This window comes from Nuphar pumila, chromosome 11 (genome assembly GCF_984573655.1).
Source record: "Nuphar pumila chromosome 11, dmNupPumi1.hap1.1, whole genome shotgun sequence".
NCBI classification, from domain to species: Eukaryota; Viridiplantae; Streptophyta; class Magnoliopsida; order Nymphaeales; family Nymphaeaceae; genus Nuphar; species Nuphar pumila.
The window spans coordinates 109,987,078-110,005,774 of NC_143259.1; the positions used below are offsets into that span (position 1 = coordinate 109,987,078).

An 18,697-nucleotide genomic window follows, 5' to 3' on the forward strand; every position below is an offset into this window, starting at 1 on the left:
ATTGAGGTCTCCGACTGACTAAGACTAAGTAACACAAATGTGAGAGTTCAAACCCAAAATCTACATTCACTTATGCATTGAATCTTCACGAACAACCTCTTAAGACCTTTTCTTATAGTTTTGATCAACGTGACGGATTGTTGAAATTATGTCTCAAAACTACTTAAGTGTCCTATCCTATTTTTTTTATTTGCCTAAGTTATGGTTTTGAGTTTCCTACTAAAATTTAGTCCCATATTGAAAGTTGTAGGAACTTTCATTGTCCTTATATAGAGGGGCGGTACCTCAGAGAGCATGGCGCTTAAAGATATTAGATTTTGGGCTTGAACAAACCTATAAACCCATAATTGGATCTTGGATTACAAACATTATATTTGAATTTGGTTTTGGGTTTTGGGTTTTGGGTTTGTGGTTTGTGAACTCAGACTCGACTCGGCTCAGCTTAGCTAGTTCGGTCTGGTCTGGCTAGGCTTTGACCTTTTTGGCATGTGGATAGTTTTGATCCCAAGTCAATATATGTCTATTGACCAAGCCATAAATTTGTGCATTGATCCCATTTGAATCTGTTCGGATATTCGCTGCCCTTATCCCTTGACTTGTTGACCAATGACTTTGACCAGTCTAGGGATGGTTAAGGGTTTTATAGGGTCATTTTGGACCCAGCTCCCTTTTTGGTCCAAGATTTTTGACATTACCTGTTAGACCATTTTACCACTTATTGGAGACCGTTTGGTCCACTTAATGGGGCCTCCTCATTTATCATCTCTCTCTCTCTCCTAAGTTAGGCCCAAATTCAGGTAGAGATCCAGATCTTGTTTTGCCCAAATCCAGAACCGGTTAGTCTGACCCAGCCTTGTTTAGCTTAGATCCAATAAGACTTAGATATGCTTAAGCAAAGTTATCTAGACCCAAGATACCTAATCTGAAGTGGGGCATAATTGCAAACAAACCCATTGATCTGAAGTGGGGCATAATTGCAAACAACCCCATAGTATCTTGGGAGCATAATTGCAAACAAACCCAACTATCGCTTGAAAGACAACATCCAACGCATGCCTCCGAGCTGGTTCCAGCTCTGAATTCAGGTACTATTTCCAACATAAACTGCTCCAAAGTAGCTTGGTTACTTAAAGTGATTTGATTATGTTCAAATATGTATATCCTAAACCAACCTAATCTGATATAACTGGGTCCAGTAAAAGTTGGACCTAGAGGGTGGAACCCAGCTTGTGTAGAACATCAAAGGAAACAACAACAATAAAAAAAGAAAGAAAGAAGGTGCTCCAAATTCACTGTCTATTTAAAGTTTTAAAGACCAAATACATGGGTGTCACTGTTCTTTCTAGTACAGAGTGTGCAAAAGTACAAATAATTAGCATTAATTTTCATACAGATGATACAAGCTCAAAGAATTGAAGAATGTTGTACATGAATGTTCAAGTTCTCTTGAAGACAGAGTGATGCCTAAAGGGTATATCATCTCATGTGTGCAGCACCAACAGCAACAGCACAAAGGGTTGGCCTTTGTTTTCTTTGGGCAACAAGTAGGCATGGTGATTTTGGCTTCGTTAGTTCCTTTGAGGACCTAAAGAAACAAAAATGAGGACCATTATTATAGCTTTTCTGAACAAGTAATGCATAGTTACAAGTTTTCTTATCTTTACCTTTCTGGAACAAAAGGATTTCCAAAGTCTGGTACAGTTCTCGCATGAGGTACCATCATCTTCCTCATTTGCTTGGTTGCCTTCTCCTCCTCCACCTTAACAGTTAGCCAAACAGTGATAAAAATTAAAACCAGTCTTATAAAGTCCTATGTAATAGGAAATATTTTTTCTCAAAGTTAAAAAACTTACCATCTTGGCGGATTCATACTCTTCCCTGTACCTCTTATAGATTGCTTCCTTCTCTTTGACCTATGTATGCATTAACAATAAAAACGCCACACAAAGGTAATTTAGTTACCCCTTCAAAAACTTTGAATCAATTATAACTATAATGGTTCTAATCAGCACCCTACAAATCACAAGTGAATGAAGTTATATTTCCTTGAAAATGATGTTCACCAAGTACTTTTATCTTTTTGCTATTCTTGATATTTTTTTTTGGCGCATGCTTGAAGGCGGTCTTGATTTTTTTTTTTGGCGCATGCTTGAAGGCGGTCTTGATATGGAAAGGTAATTTAGTTACCCCTTCAAAAACTTTGAATCAATTATAACTATAATGGTTCTAATCAGCACCCAACACAATTCATGAGTGTGATATGAATGAACACAGCTGACAAGTTGTTTCCTTGAAAATGATGTACCAAGTACTTTTTTTCTTCTTGATCAGCTCCCTATAAATGGAAAAATAGCATATTGTGTCCACAATCCAGAGGGTGGGTTATTCATCCGTGCTCAAAGTTCAAGGAAAGGAAATTGAGACCGTTATTTCTCCATGTCTGCAATGAAAGTGAACTCTTGTTGATCTCAATTGTTTTATCCGAATTTTGCAGCACCCTTTCTTTTTTGAGGGAAAGAAAAACATTTCATTGCCACAGAATCCTTAGTCTTGAGCTTGTTTTGTTATCATGTTCAATGCCCTTTTCAAAGTTGGTTGTTCCATGAAACTGGATCAGATAAGGGGAATGAAGCTCCCTTTTCTATCTAGCATTCACCAACACTAGAATATCTGAAAATCACACTTGACTTTATGAAGTGTCGGATTTTGCAGCACCCTTTCTTTTTTGAGGGAAAGAAAACATTTCATTGCCACAGAATCCTTAGTCTTGAGCTTGTTTTGTTATCAAGCCAATGTTAGAAGTGTAAAACAACACTATCATGAAAAAGTTCAATGCCCTTTTCAAGGTTGGTTGTTCCATGAAACTGGATCAGATAAGGGGAATGAAGCACCCTTTTCTTATCTAGCATTGGTGAAGCATTTTCTTAAGATTGCACACCAACACTAGAATATCTGAAAATCACATTTGACTTGTCGGATTTGGCTGTCATTATTAATGAACTGCTGTGCTGTGAGAACGTATCTAAAGCTAAACATGGAGTTTCTATTTACAGTAGAAAATGAATCAGCTGCACACCATCACTAAAATCTCTGAAAGTGTCTAGGCTCACATTGGGATGTCATGGTTGTTTTCTGTGAGCATGGGAGTGTTTCTTTTTAGACAATGGACTTAGTGGCAGAAATCATGTAAATAAAGAGCTGTTTAATTTAATTCTTTAACTGCCATCACCACTAAACATGGAGTTTCTATTTAAAGTAGGAAAATGAATCAGGTGCACACCATCACTAGAATCTCTGAAGGCTCATCACATTGGGATGTCATGGGCTATGATTCGGTTGTTTTCTTTGAGCATGGGTGTGTTTCTTTTTAGACAATGGACTTAGTGGCAGAAATTATGCAATAAAGAGCTGTTTTGTGTTTCTTTTTAGACAATGGACTTAGTGGCAGAAATTATGCAATAAAGAGCTGTTTAATTTAATTCCTTAACTGCCATCACCATTGTCATCTCTATTTTCATCATCATTAATATCATCATCTATCATCTATTTGTCATCCATTGGGATCAAACTCTGCTATTTTCAGGTAGCTACAAAGTTGATTTAGCTAGCTACCCCATTGGAAAGCCCATTATAAATTTTGAAAAACAAGCCAACGTTTTCCATTGAATAGCAAAGTTTGTACGAGAGATAAGGAAATGTTCGCACCTTCTTATCGAACTCAGCCCTGTCAACAGCTCGGTGATCTAGATGGAGTGAAAACTCCTGAACCTGAGTAAGAGGCCGCCTTCTCTTTTCAGGGACTGGAATTGGGTCACTGCATCAACTCAAATAGTGGTTGCATAAGGGAAATGATGAATTTTTAAATGTACAGAATGTTGGTAATGCAGAATATTTACTTGCTTATAATTGTCTGTGCCTTAAAGATCCTCATCTCTGCTGCTTCTTTTTCCATTCTTTCCCTTTCTTCCATCAGTCTCTGCATCTCTTCCTCATGCCTAACTAGGCTTACCAGTTGGAATGCCTCTGGTTTGGTACACTCCTTTGGTTGAGGTTTTGGGGGTATCTGAGGTAAATTTCCCATCTCTTTTATAAGTAAGACTGCATTGATATAATGAACATCTTAATTTACAGCATGTGCAAGGAAAGAAGCCTACTACTGGGTAATCTGTGGAATATGGATATGGACTGGCTTTGGGGATCCTAGCCTTAAGATCCTCCAACTGTTGATGCAAAACTTCTTCAGCAAATCTCTTCTCCTTCTCCAAACCCCGCTCCTAAACATGCTCAAATTCGAAACTTAGAATGGAGTAGAAAATGTAAATCCATGTACCAATGTAACTGATGATCAGCAACACACACCTCTGTCTCGAGATGGAAGGGATTTGGTATGGTGAGTAGTGGAATTTTTTTGTCATGATGGTCTGAATTTAAAGAGAGCTGGGAATAATGCCAACTTGAGAGTTAGTTTAAATTCATGGCATATATAGAACCTGTGATTGAAATTAAAGTGAATAGGTTACTACCTTGTCAAACAGGTCAACCACTGGTTGCACAGGGGGTATTCTTTCATCAGTTGCAAAGTGGAACTCCTGAAAGTGCATAACCGTGTTTAAGTGGAGGAAAAGAGCAGACTTTCAAGAGTTTCAAGTGGAAGGTTGCGATAATTACCTGTGGTACAGTAATTTGGTGCTTATGGTTGCGAAAAACTTCAAGTTCTCCTTTACTTTTGAATATCTGCATGTTGAGGAGAAGTGAGGCAGAAGTAACCAAAAGGACATACAACTTGGCATGACACTACAACGTGATATACCTTTTTGTTGAGAGGTCTGGCCTTAAACTTGGGCATCTTTGCTAGTTCTTCCTGCTCCAGTTCTTGAGAACTTTTAACTCTGTTACAGTTAATAAGAGTTGAAGATGAGGAATGTGCATTCGGATAGTTAAACAAAATAAAATACCTGCAAGCGACAGTAAGGCTTACGTTGGTGGACGGGCACGGGATGATGTTTCCAGGTGTGGTGATTTGGGTACAGTGATCCCATGAGGTGCACCATTTTCAGACTTAGGTTTCCCCTGCAAACACCAAATGAGCATTCTTAATACCAAAATCATTACGACAGTGAAAGTTTGGTTAAGCAGATAAAGAACATACTTTCTGTGAAGTCTCTGTAGAAGATGAGACAGATGGTTCAGCATGTTGAGAAGCTCTCTCCATTGTTTTTAGGTGGAACTCATGGAACTCTGGTGGCTGAGGAGTGCTTCTAGGCAATGCCGGTAGAGTAGGGGCTTTCAGTATCTATTGAGTTCATTTAAATGGCAATTATGTATACGGAGACTGTTGTGTTGAGAATGGAAACTGAATAATCAACAAAAAAATTGTAAATTATACAAACCTTTTTGTTCACTGGCCTTGCTTTAAACTTGGGAATGTTTGCAAGCATTTCTTGTTCCAGTTCAGCCGAGCTCTTTACCTTTACAGGGCGAACCCGTCGTGCTGTCAAGAATTCGGGCTCCTTTGGCTGTGTCAATGATAATGGGGGCTTACGATGGGCAGTATCATCCTATAAATACAACATTTCCACCAGATAGAATTAGAAACGTGGACAAAGAATTGGAAAATAAAAAAATGGGAACAAAGGAAATCAATAAGGGTAAAAATCTTGATACATGAGAGAGGGATCTGTTCTGTGAGATGTTTAGTTCTCTTGTTTTTGACTGGAACTTCTTAACCAATTCTGCTGCTGAGATGAAAGGATTTGTTTCCTGAAACAACCAGATTCAGCACTTGTGATGGCTGTACTCAAATTTCAGGACTTTGTACGTGAAGATCAAAGAAAAGCGGCAAAGTCACCTTTCGGGTCGTCAACTCAAATCTCTTCTCCCTGCTGCCTTTAGTTGTCGGTCCATTTGATGCTTTGTCATTTGTGGCCCCAACATTTGATTTGTGGTGCAAAACCCGTTCTTTCGCATTAAGAATCTGAAATGTTTGAGCATCGCAGTAAGAATGTTATCAAAGAGTAAGATTTGGGACCAAAAATTGAAATTGACGAGAGGAAGATGGTGAGTTCTAGAATCACCTGTCTTGATCTTCCTCCTTCAAGTTTTTGTTTCTTAACCGCTTGATTCTCTTGTTTAATATCAGCATCGCAGTAAGAATGTTATCAAAGAGTAAGATTTGGGACCAAAAATTGAAATTGACGAGAGGAAGATGGTGAGTTCTAGAATCACCTGTCTTGATCTTCCTCCTTCAAGTTTTTGTTTCTTAACCGCTTGATTCTCTTGTTTAATATCAGCATTTGCAGAATTCTTAAGAGCACTAGCGGGCAACCTGGCCGAATACCATAAAGCAATTAGGTTTATTTAGGTATGGCACAATTATTGACCATAATGCTAATAATAGACCTGCTATCAATGAATGAATAATGACCTCAAAGCGCTTCCTTTAGTGCCTTTTGCTTGTGAGAATGGTGTTTGTTTAGTCAACTTAGTTACAGTAGACGGATTCTGTAGTAAAGTTTTCCCTTTAATTGTTGGATTCTTGCAGCTATTCTCTACCTGCCCACTTTTGGAGGACACAATTTGTGCTTTTGGAGTCATCGCACCAATTTCTGCCAGTAAAACATAAAAGACCCACATATTTTAGGAATAGAACAATAAGGGGGTGCTTGTGTTCAACCTCATTATACAGAAAATTGGGACAAGCTGAGATTTTGTATATTGTATTTTGTGCCAGCTTATATCTCACTTCCTGATGAGTGGCACACATCTAAACAGGAATCCACCATGAGTTAGCTTCATACCAGCAATTAGCTTAGTAGTCTTCATAGCTGATTTCCCAGTCATGGAACTGCCAAAGAACCAACAAAATCAATATTAGTTTAAAGAAAGATACAAAGATAGGCCTATTTGGAAGCGTTCTTCCATTTGGAAACGAAGAGTAAACCTGTCAGCATGCTGAAGATTGCAACCAGGATGGACAGAAGATTCAGGAGCATACATCTACAAAAATGTCAATTCAAATCAAAATTAGAGCTCCCATGTTTTCTTTTGAAAATGTATATTCATTTCTGGAAAAGGCAGGATCAACATACCTGGTTAACTCCCGTTTCAGAATCTTGTTTGCTTACTGTTTCTGATTTAGTTAACTTCTGTTCTGGAACCCTGAAAGGAGGACAACATACGTTTCTGTCAGATATCCATAAGAACCCTGATTTGAAAAGGATGGAGCCCATGAGGAAAAAAAATTATGAGATTAACTCACCCAGATTCTTCCTTTGATAAGTTTGCATCTATGGTCTGAGTGGCTATCTGGGCCTGCCGATTTAGTAAACAATTCTTTGTGAGATTAGAAAAATAAGCAGAGCCATGTCATTAGTGGAAGGAATAATATATATATATATATATATATATATATATATATATATATATATATATATATATATATATATATATATATATATATAAAATACCGGATGGAACTGTTCTGCATCTTGGAAGTTGCAAGTGCTATCGATCTCAACCGATCTGCTTGTTTTGATCCGCAGCATGAATGCTAAAGAGCAGAGCATATGCAATGCCCATCAGATTCAAGAAAGACTTTGAGATGCACACAAATTTCCAGAAATGAAAGCAGAAAGCAACCACACCATAATCTTTGAAATGACCATAAATCTGAGAAGGAAAAAAAGAGGCATATGGGTACATATAAATTCTAAAACAGGTAAAGAACTCAAAATGTCCAATATTTAGCAAAACACATCAAGTTCGGAAAAGGAGGAGGATGCTGGTACATCAAAACCTCCAAATGGATCAAGAAACCAAAATACCCAAATTCTGTATTTCTTTTTTTATGCTTCGAAAAAGTAAAGCCCTCAAGTACCAAGTTCCGAGCATCAGAGAGCAATTATAAACCAGAGATAAGACAAGAAAAGAAATACCTTCTTGTTAACAAACAGGATTTTCTTCAACGTGAAAATATCAGAAACAAGATCGATGGTGGGGAGTGAGGGGACAAGAAAAGAAATCAATGGAAAAAACATGGAAAATTAACGGAAAGAAAGCAGAAAAGGACAAGAAAAAAAATATTACGTGAAGGCGCGTAGCTACGGGCCACTTGAAACCATTCCTGGGCTTGACGGATCTCCTCTTCCGTTTCACCAGAAATGAAATCGAAGTATCGAGGAGCGGAGTACTCGTATAACTCGTCAATCTGGTGGGGATTGAGACATTCTACATCGCTCGAAGCTTCCATCCTTCCGTCCTTCAAGACGAAAACTACCAACGAGCAGAGCAAGAAGTCGTCTCAGAGAGAGAGAGAGAGAGAGAGAGAGAGAGAGAGAGAGAGAGAGAGAGAGCACAATCGATACAGAAACAGAGTGAGTTTCTCTGCGTAGGTAGGTGAGCGTGAGGAATCGAGAATAGAAGGAAAGGAAGAAGGCAAAGAAAGAGGGCGTACTTTAGGAAGGGCGTAACACAATCGATACAGAAACAGAGTGGGTTTCTCTGCGTAAGAAGAGAACGTGAGGAATCGAGAATAGAAGGAAAGGAGGAAAGAAGGCGTACAGCGAGCGAGCGAGAGCGAGAGAGAGAGAGAGAGAGAGAGAGAGAGAGAGAGAGAGAGAGAGAGAGAGAGAGAGTAAGGGAGTATTTTGATCGGAGCCCGAGAATGTAACGTTCGGATCGCAACGGTCATGAATATTTGAAAAAGCACGCTGGCGTGGAGATCGTAACGGCTATAATTTTAATGGGCGGATTCGGACCCTGTATGCCCGAACGCGTCACTTGCGACATCTCTGTCTTCTTTCGAAAACCGAAGAAAACAAGAGGGAATTTAGCATGGTCCGAGCCCAGTGCGGTCTACAGTTGGACCTAGACGCCTTACCCACTCTAGTTTGGTCCGACCCACAAACCAGCCACCATTTTTACGTCCGGATCTAGCGATGTTTCTTTGTTTGGTGCGGTCTATGGTCAAACCTATACCCTCACTCACTCTAATTTAGTACAACCCACAAGCCAGTCCTAGTTAGAGCTGAAAACATGTTGGATTCAGGGCTGATCCTGCTAGATCCTAATCTGAATCCAAAATGCAAAGAGTAGATCTAAATTTAGACTGTATCCGAATCAGATCCGAGGAGGTTAGATTGAATCCTAATATCAAATACATGTGGTAATACTGGATGGGAAAAAATAGAACAAAACAAACCATTCACATGTAAAATATGAATTCAGATCAGATTTTGATTCCGATCAACTCCAGATCCGACTTAAAATGCTGATCCCAATCCAAACCAAATCTGAAAGTATTCTGATTGAACACATCTGAATCCACATTTGGATTTTCTGAAAGGATCCATATCTGAAAAAGTATGTTAGACTCCGATCGAATATTCAACCATATCCTATCTGTTTGCAGCCCTAATCTATATATTAAGGTTCAGGTCTGGTTATTAATCAGTTGGGCTTCAAGTAGGTTAATAAGGTTGAGCTAGGCTAGTGAATCTCATAAATGTAATGGTAACTAGTGTTTAGCAACCATACTATAAGCAAATTTACTTAGCTAACTCTGCTAAATTTTATATGTACATATGTAGGGTTTAAACCAATCTAAGTACAATTATATTTAAGTTTTCACTTGGTGGCGCAAGAAAGAATGAATTGGTTAGAGTCCTTGCTTCCTCTGGTTGATATTTTTGTTTTTTTTCTCCATTGCCAAAACAAAAGAAAAAGGATTGGGGATTCACTCAATGTTGCTGAATCAATTATCAAAACAATTTTTAACTAGCAGATGACACTTGTTAGTAAAATATCAAGATATTTAAAAAACATTAAAAAAATTTAAAATTGTATTTTAAACTCTGCTTAAAAATATTTGAAAAATATGCTGAATCAGCATGTTTTGTATTGATTTCTGGCCGATACAATACGGATGGTTTAACTAGATCCACCTTTGAAATAAATCGTGCAGTTGGTTGGGGAGTCCAGACACACTAGATTAATTTTTTAATCAAAACCTTCTGTCTAATGAAAGTTTCATCAAAATCAATGCCCTCTTAGTGATCAAAAACTTGAGCAACAACCGAGCTTTATAGTGCTCCAACGAACCATCATATTTCTGCTTAACTTTAAAAACCCACTTGGGATCAACAATGTTAGAGGCACATGAAGCAAGAACCAAGTCCCAAGAATGATTTTTGGTGAGAGCATTAAATTTATCAGATATAGTTGCATGCCATTGAGGAGTTTTGACTGCTTGCTTAAAGGTGTTGGGTTCCATAGGTAAGACTTGAGTAAGAAAACACATAGGAATAAGATATTTTATAGTGAGCCAATGCTTTAGGAATACTGGTACCATCCATGGCGCCGTGACCCAGTATGAGTACTGGTAGGAGGAGGCATGGTAATGGGTTACTCAAGTGAAATGAAAAGTAAGCTGGGTGACCCGACCCAAACAATAGAAGGTCATGAGACACTACAGGAGAGGCAACTGCACTCGAGTTTGAAAAAGAGGCAAGAGTAGGAGGAACTGGATCATGTTAAGAATCATGACAGGGGTTGGGTGCAGTGTCTAGGTGAGTGACAAAACACTACAAGAAAAACCTTAATTAGCGATGAAAATTTGCCACGGATTATTTTCGTCGCAAATTTGCTACGAATTAGCTAGAGAAAACTAGTCGTCCCTAAAATTGGAATTAGCGACGGAAATATTTCGCCTCAAATTCCGTCACTAATTAACGAAGGCTTAGCAACAAAAAAATTTCGTCTCAAACTCTGTCACAACTTCACGACGGATGAGCGACAAATTTTTTTCGTCGCTACGCCGTCGCTAATTAACGATAGAATTTAAGACAGAATTTTTCTGTCACTAATTAGCGGCGAATTTTGAAACAAAATTTTTCTGTCGCTAAGTCCGTTGCTACTTTTTGATATAAACGGCCCATCAAGGGCATAAAATTTTCCATCCCTCTTGTTTTCCACCTTGATCGGACACTGTTGGAGGCCCAAGCCTGAGCTGAGCTCCGTCGAAGGAGCCGAGCACCGCAGGAGCCTTCAACCCTCGCAGGTGTGTCTTTCTCTAGCTAGCCCTCTCTTTCCTTTTCTCTGCAACCCTCTTGTTCATCTCTCTCTCTCCAACCCTCTTTGTCGCTCTTCCCCACGTCTTTGTTGTACGAAATAGGAAAACACGAACTCGGTGACTCGTTTTCCATGACGGCGAGGGATCGGAGCTCCCCCGCCCAATTTTTGCTGCACAATTTTTGGTTTCTTCGATCCCTCTAGGGTTCTTTTACCGATCTCCACCGACGATGGTTGCTCAACAAATCTAGGGTTTTGCGGTCGTCGAGGCAATGGAGGCCTCCATAGGAGAATCAGGACGACCAAAAAGGTGCAATTTTTTTTTTCCTTTCCAAGGTAAAGTGGGTGTCGATTTTGTCTTGGTAAGAAGCATTCTGGTTGAATGGTTCTTTTTCTTTTTCAATTCGGTATGAAACTGTTTTAAATACATGTTGGGTTTCTCATTCTTTTTTTATGTTTATGTTTTTGTTTTTGTCCAAACTAAAAAGAGGAGTCACTTTGTTGAGTTGCATATCCCTGAATTTGCTGTCTAGAATATGAGATTTAGATGCAGTTTTGTTCTATAGATTTGATGAAAACTATGATTTTTTGAGTAGATTTCTCTTTTTTAGGTACCCAATGGAATATGAGATATGTTTGATTTTCTGCAATGGTTTTTTTTTGGGGTTTGTTTGATTTTTTGCAGGGGCGGTTAGAGCTGGGAACCAAACCCTTCTCGTGTTTTGTTGAAGGGGCCACTATCATATATTGTTCCAAGGCTACATTTGTAACTATTGATATTTTACATGGAAGATCAATTGACGTTGTTTTAGGTTAACCAAGTTATCTGTGAACTGCATCAGTTGATGGGCTAAGAGTTGAACAATTTCTTTGGGATGTGTATCACTGTCAGCATTTCTTTTGCATATTCGAACAACATCAACTAATATTATTATGGAATGGTTGTTTGAAAAGGGACATTAGTTGGTGGGTGAATTTTTCGCATTTGTTGTTGTCTCATACAAAAACGGGTGTTGAGTTATTCTAGCGGAGAAGGGCTCAATGTGCCAGCAAAAGAAAAATACCATCTTTTCAGTCTAGTAGTGTTACAATCTTGTCTTGAGAAATTGTGTTACAAAATTGAAGTTTCTATTAGCATTAGTTTGATTCAAATGGTCAACTTGAGCCTATAATTGACTTTTGGTGAGAGATTGGATCTTAACTGCTTGTTATCCCACAGAGATCAAAGGCCTTAACTGAGTTCACAATTACTGATATCATTAAGAAGCTTAATTTTGCAACCTTATAGGAATATCAATTTAAAAAATGGATGTAGCTGCTTAAATTTGAGATTGTGTAACTAATTCTTTTTTCTTGTTGACATAGGTACATACCAACAGTGCAGACCCTACAACAAATTGATCTCTTTTGTGTGAATTCAATTGCCGAGTGTAATGTTGTTACCAGTAGAAGAGTTTCTCCATGGTTAAAATCAACGAGCCTTCAAGCTGGAATATCATTGGCACCTGGAAGTGCAGCATCCCCTCTAATTACTTCAGCTGCTTTAGCGTCTGGAGCACTTGTAAAGTCCTTAAATTATGTTCGTGCCCTGGTAGCTAGACATATGCCAAAGCTATATTCCAGCCTGCAACCTTCGCTGTAACTTCTGATTTTCCAAAGCGGTCCTCACCAACGTTATCATCTTTATTGAGTAGATCTTTTAGTTCTCAATTAATCCCTAGTGCGGTTGTGAGCAAGGAATCTCTTGAAAGCAAAGAATCTGTTTGTTCATCTGCCACGGATCTATCCAACTTTGAAAAGGTTGATGAAGATGGTTGTAGTTATATTGCTAGTGATGTACTTAAATGGGGATGGCTTGGGGAAGGATGTCATCAGCACTGGATGACTACATTTGGTGCAAGTAACATGTATCTTAATATTGCAGAATTCACTTGATTATTTTGTAGAATATATCGGGTTTGTTTTTTAGCTTTCATGCGCGTCATCTGTTGCTAGTAACATATAGAATGTAAATTTTTCCTCTTTTTTAAGTTAGTGATGGTCTTTTTAGCTCCCAAGTCATCCACACACATAATTTTCAAGAAGTGGGTGCTGCAGCTCTGCTTGTTTATCTGCAGCAGAAACTAAAAATACAATCTGGAAGACATTTTGGCCCTCCACTTATATCTGATCCAGACTTTGAGCTGTTGGGTCCGGCTGGGGGTTTTCCGGCAAGGCCAACTATTCGGCATTCCGCAGCGTGGCGATGGCCCTGCATAAAAAGAAAACAGCATAGCGTACCTGATGCCGCCATTGATGGAGCTACTGTGGTCGCCAGAGTTGGTCGCCGGAGTTTTCTGCTCAGCCGGACTGAAGCCCTTAACGAGCCCAGGCTATCAGATGCAGTCGGTGAGTAGACCTTCGATTTCCCGTCACACAGGGTCGCTCATGATACCCTGTTCTTATAAGCATAGGGTGGGAACGGTTACGCACCGTTCCCATTTATCTCATGTTGATTTATCGGCAGGAACATCCCTCAACGGGGATGTATCCACATTGTGGATAACCACCACGTTAATCGTGGTGGTTAATCCAACATTCTCCCACTTGATCCGACGATAAATCTTTTTAACCAGAAAACCTTATGGAAATAACTTGATGAATAGATTGGCCTTTATAATCTATTCTAAAGGTCCTTAGTTGAATCTCTAATCCTTAGGAGATTGACAACAACCACAATGAGAATCAAAAACTGAAAGTGATCACTTTATTTATATGCATATGTCAAAAAGAGTTTAACAATCTCATCCTCATTACATGTTCGGAATATAATCCCGGTGCTAGCCCTTTAGTAAGAGGATCAGCGATCATCTCTTTGGTACCAATATTGACAATATGCACTAAATGATTCTCCGTCCTTTCTTTAATAACAAAATACTTCGATTTCATATGCTTGCATGACATAGTACTTTTGTTGTTGTTTGAAAAGGACACCGCAGCTTCATTATCACAGTAGACCTTCAGTGGCTTCCCAATGGAATCGACCACCTTTAACTGTGATATGAAGTTCTTTAACCATATAGCCTGCGAAGTAGTCTCGTACAATGCAATGAATTCTACCTCCATGGTGTGGGCAGCAGTGGTCGTCTGCTTTCCACTCCTCCAAGAGATCGCTCTCCCAGCAAGTAAGAAGACGTACCTAGTAGTAGACTTTCTACTATCAAGGCATCCTCCTAAATTCGCATCTGAGTAGCCAATGACCTCGAGGTGGTCAACTTTATGATACGTTAACATATAGTCTTTTGTCCCTTGCAAGTACCGCAAGACTTTCTTGGCAGCCTTCCAATGGGGTAAACCTGGGTTAGACTGAAATCTGCCAAATACCCTTACTGCAAAAGAAATATCTGGTCGAGAACATGTCTGCGCGTACTGCAAGCTGCCAACAACTGATGCATATGGATAAGCACTCATCTGTGCTTTGTCAATATCGTTCTGTGGACAATCCTTTAGGCTCAACTTGTCACCTTTTGATATGGGTGTAGAAGTAGGAGAACAATTTTTCATCCCATATCGCTTTAACACATTTTCTATATAGGATCTTTGGGAGAGACCTAGAAAACCTTTTGCTCGGTCTCGACGAATCTCAATGCCAAGAACATAAGCAGCCTCACCCATATCTTTCATATCAAAATGTGATGCAAGAAACTGTTTTGTCTCTGAAAGTAACTTCATATCGTTGGTTGCAAGTAAGATGTCATCCACATACAACATCAATACAATGAACTTACTACCACTTTCCTTAAGGTATATACATTGATCAATAATATTTTATGTAAACCCGAAAGTCACAATGACTTGGGAAAATTTAATATACCATTGTCGGGAGGCCTGTTTAAGTCCATATATTGATTTGTTAAGCTTACAAACCAAACGATCATTTTCAGAGAAACCAAGAGGTTGTTCCATGTATACCTCTTCATTCAGATCCCCGTTGAGAAACGTTGTTTTCACATCCATCTGATGTAGCGCTAAGTCATAATGAGCTACGAGGGCCAGAATAATCCTCATTGACTCCTTAGTTGAGACAGGACAAAATGTCTCATTATAGTCAATGCTCTCCATTTGGGTGAATCCTTTAGCAACCAATCTTGCTTTATGTCTCTCTATGTTACCTTTGGAGTCCTTCTTGGTCTTAAAAACCCATTTACACCCTACGGGCTTTACTCTTTTAGGTAACGTGACAAGATCCCACACTTGATTTTTAGCCATAGAGTCTAACTTTTCTTTCATGGCTTCAATCCAGTGCGAAGATTGTTTGCTTTCAACAACTTCCATAAAATTCAACGGGTCATCATCCATATCTATGAAATCACCAGGCTCCTGAAGGTACACCACATAATCAGGATATATGGTAGATCTCCTAATCCTTGTGGATCTCCAAACAGGTCGTTCCTCAGGCTCAGATGGAACTTGATCATCCTGTTCGTGCTCTTCCGCATTGTCCACAATAGGTTCACTTTGGATTTGTGCATTAACAATCGAATGATCAACCACACCATCATTAGGAATAACAATGTGGTATCTTTCGATGTTTTCCTTAATAGGTGATAAAACTGGATCCTGTATTTCCTCTAAACCAATGCTTTGAAGTGCACTTAATCCTACTGAACCATCTTCTAGGAATTTAGCCTTATTCGTTTCAACAATATGTGGTGAGTGAGATGGGCAATAAAACCTGTACCCTTTTGATCTTTCTGGATAACCAATGAAATATCCACTGGTTGTTCTTGAATCAAAGGCTTTAATGTGGGGGTTATACAGTTTAGCCTCTGCAGGACATCTCCATATGTGCATATAAGACAGTGATGGTTTCCTACCTGTCCACAGCTCGTAAGGAGTTTTAGGCACAGATTTCGTAGGAACCTTATTCAAAATATGCACAGCGGTCCTTAAGGCTTCACCCCACAACTTTATGGGAAGTGTTGAATAATTCAACATGGCCCTGACCATTTCTTTAAGCGTACGATTTCTCCTTTCAGCTACACCATTCTGATAGGCACTACCAGGCATGGTATATTGAGGCACAATGCCTTCCTCTTTAAGAAATCGCGCTAATGGTCCTTCCCTTTGCCCCATCTCAGTAAACCTACCAAAATATTTGCCACCTCTATCAGACCTGACTATTTTAATAACCTTATTAGTTTGTTTCTCTACTTCTTTCTTAAATTCCTTAAACATCTGAAAAACATCAGATTTTTCGAAAATCAAGTAGAGATACATATACCGAAAATAGTCATCAATAAAGGTGACGAAATATTTTTCGCCTGTGTAACAGGGAGAAAACGGTCCACATACATCTGCATGGACTATTTCTAATATCTCACTACTGCGTTTGACACCCTCTCTATATGTGTTTGTATGCTTAGCCTTTATGCAATCAACACATGGGTCATTGTCAGTAAAATCTAGAGATTGCAAGATCCCTTCATTTACCAGTCTCTTTATTCTCTTTTCAGAGATGTGACCCAACCTTCGATGCCAAAGCATGTAAGATTTATCATCTGTCATGCTACGTTTATTTTCAACCAATGCGTATTCAGAACTAAAAGACTCCTGAGTTTGGATCTTCACATGCAATCTATATAAACCATCATAAACTGATGCAGAACCAATTTCAATTGAATTTCTGAATATGAACAATTTGGAATTTTCAAACTTAAAACAATATCCAAATTTATCCAACTTTGAAATTGAAATTAAGTTTCTACTATACGATGGAATATAAAAGACATCATGAAGATCTAAAACTACGCTTGTATCCAGAGTAATCCTGCAGGTTCCAACACCCTTCACATGTGAACGCATCTTGTTTCCCAAATAGATGCTTTTCTCATGTATTGTTGATTCCCTTCTGCTCAAGAATAGTTGTAGACAGTTGGAAATATGAACAGTAGCACCAGAATCAATCCACCAGCTATTTTCAGGAATTTGTAATAAATTACATTCATGAGAAAATAATGACAAATTACCTCTCTTTTCCAACCACTTCTTATACTTTATGCAATCTGCCTTCATGTGTCCCTTCTTCTTGCAAAAGAAGCACTTTATGAGAGCAGAGTTGGATTGCTTGTCTTGAGATGACTTATCCCCAATTGGCTTCTTCCTAGCATTTCTCTTAAATGCATTCTTCCTTGGTCCTACCTTGGATGTATGAGAAGCCATATGTGCACTCTGCACCTTCTGACCTTTCATCCTCTCTTCTTCTTCAACACACTTGGACATAAGTTCATTAAATGTCCATTCATCATTATGTGTGTTGTACGAGATTTTGAAAGGTCTGTATTTCAAGGGTAAGGAAGTTAGGACTAAATGCACTAGGAAAGAATCAGAGATGGTGAGCTTCATGTCATTCAGCTGAGACGCTATGTTTCTCATCTCCAAAATGTGCTGGCGAATGTTTCCCCCTCTAGTATATTTCATAGATATCAGTTTTGACATCAGGGTACTGGCTCTGGCCTTGTTTGAACTGACAAACTGTGCCTCAATGACATTCATGAATTCCCTCACTGTTCTGCATTGTGGGATAGCACTTCGAATGTTCTTAGCTACTTTAGATTGCAAAAGCAACAAGCTAAGCCTGTTCGAGCGCTCCTACTTCTCAAAAGCAATCTTTTGATCAGCAGTGCTCTGATCAGTGAGGGCAGCGGGTTCATCTATTCTTAGGGTCAGATCTAGATCCATATACCCTAATGCAAAAAGAACAGTTTCTTTCCAATCACTAAAATTAGATCCAACTAGAAAAGGTATAGAGCTAGAGCCATCTAAAATCACAAAACTAGAAACTGCATGACAAAAGACACGTATCAAGAAGCATTCATACGAGACTAAAACTTTAGTGGAAAAAGCAAAATAATAAAAGCCCTTGATATGCTTCTTTCCAGGCGAGTGAAGGGGGTCATCAAAGTCCTACTTTGGTAAGAGCTCCGACACGCGAAACCACTTCGCCTACCGACCATATTCGGTAAAACTAAGGTTCTTGTGAAGATAGACCATCAACACAAGGTATCTTTGGATACACATGTGTGATGTATCTCGACACATTTACCTTATTCTACCCTACTTAAATTCCAAACACGATAAAACTACCTTTGGGTCGTCTATCGTTTCATGAATATAAATACAACAGTAATATTGACTAAAACCATATGATAGTATAATATTTTAACAACATACGTGTATTCAGTCACTTTGGTGACATGAATAAACTAAGTTATCTGACTATCCTTAATGCCAATATTATATATAAAATAATATCTTAAAATAGTCCGTAAACCGAATGGACTAGACATATGACTCTTGAAATGGTTCTAAAACTGAATGAACCTGTCATATGTTTCACGAACCGGTCTTAAAGCACTCTGAACCGGTCTGAAACGGCCCCGAACTGGTCATTCAAGGGTTCGAACCAGTTTTGAACCTTATGAATCAGGTCAAGTATGAACAAAAGTTTATAAAAACCCTATAACCGTATGCCAAAATCCCTATATTTTCTTATATTTAAGAAAACAGAGTCTTAGCATCTCGGAACCGGTGAGAAACTGGAAGGAACCGGCCAAAAACGGCTTCGAACCGGTCCCGGAAAAGGGTTGAG

The 18,697-nt window shown here is 38.9% G+C and overlaps 1 protein-coding gene across 1 annotated transcript; it reads right to left on the bottom strand.

Moving 5' to 3' along the window:
* Positions 1–1,279: 1,279 nt before the first annotated feature.
* On the bottom strand, positions 1,280–8,248 carry LOC149822811 (protein TPX2-like). Its single transcript, XM_089980386.1, has 22 exons — positions 8,086–8,248; positions 7,467–7,549; positions 7,259–7,311; positions 7,089–7,158; positions 6,941–6,996; positions 6,743–6,844; positions 6,226–6,325; positions 5,849–5,974; positions 5,665–5,760; positions 5,391–5,537; positions 5,150–5,293; positions 4,979–5,058; positions 4,811–4,889; positions 4,669–4,734; positions 4,524–4,589; positions 4,360–4,437; positions 4,155–4,274; positions 3,897–4,063; positions 3,706–3,814; positions 1,854–1,913; positions 1,665–1,759; positions 1,280–1,585 (listed from the first exon to the last, which is right to left on the bottom strand). The coding sequence occupies exons 1-22, from the start codon at positions 8,246–8,248 to the stop codon at positions 1,477–1,479; spliced, it is 2,169 nt and encodes a 722-aa protein (XP_089836512.1). The 3' UTR covers positions 1,280–1,476.
* Positions 8,249–18,697: the final 10,449 nt, after the last annotated feature.

Coding starts and splice junctions, on each gene's coding strand:
- LOC149822811 (XM_089980386.1), bottom strand. CDS start 8,248: ATGGAAGCTTCGAGCGATGTAGAATGTCTCAATCCCCACCAGATTGAC. Junction 6,845..6,940: donor AATCTTCAGCATGCTGACAG/GTTTACTCTTCG, acceptor GTTCTTTGGCAG/TTCCATGACTGGGAAATCAG. Junction 5,294..5,390: donor CAAGGCCAGTGAACAAAAAG/GTTTGTATAATT, acceptor TGAACTCAATAG/ATACTGAAAGCCCCTACTCT.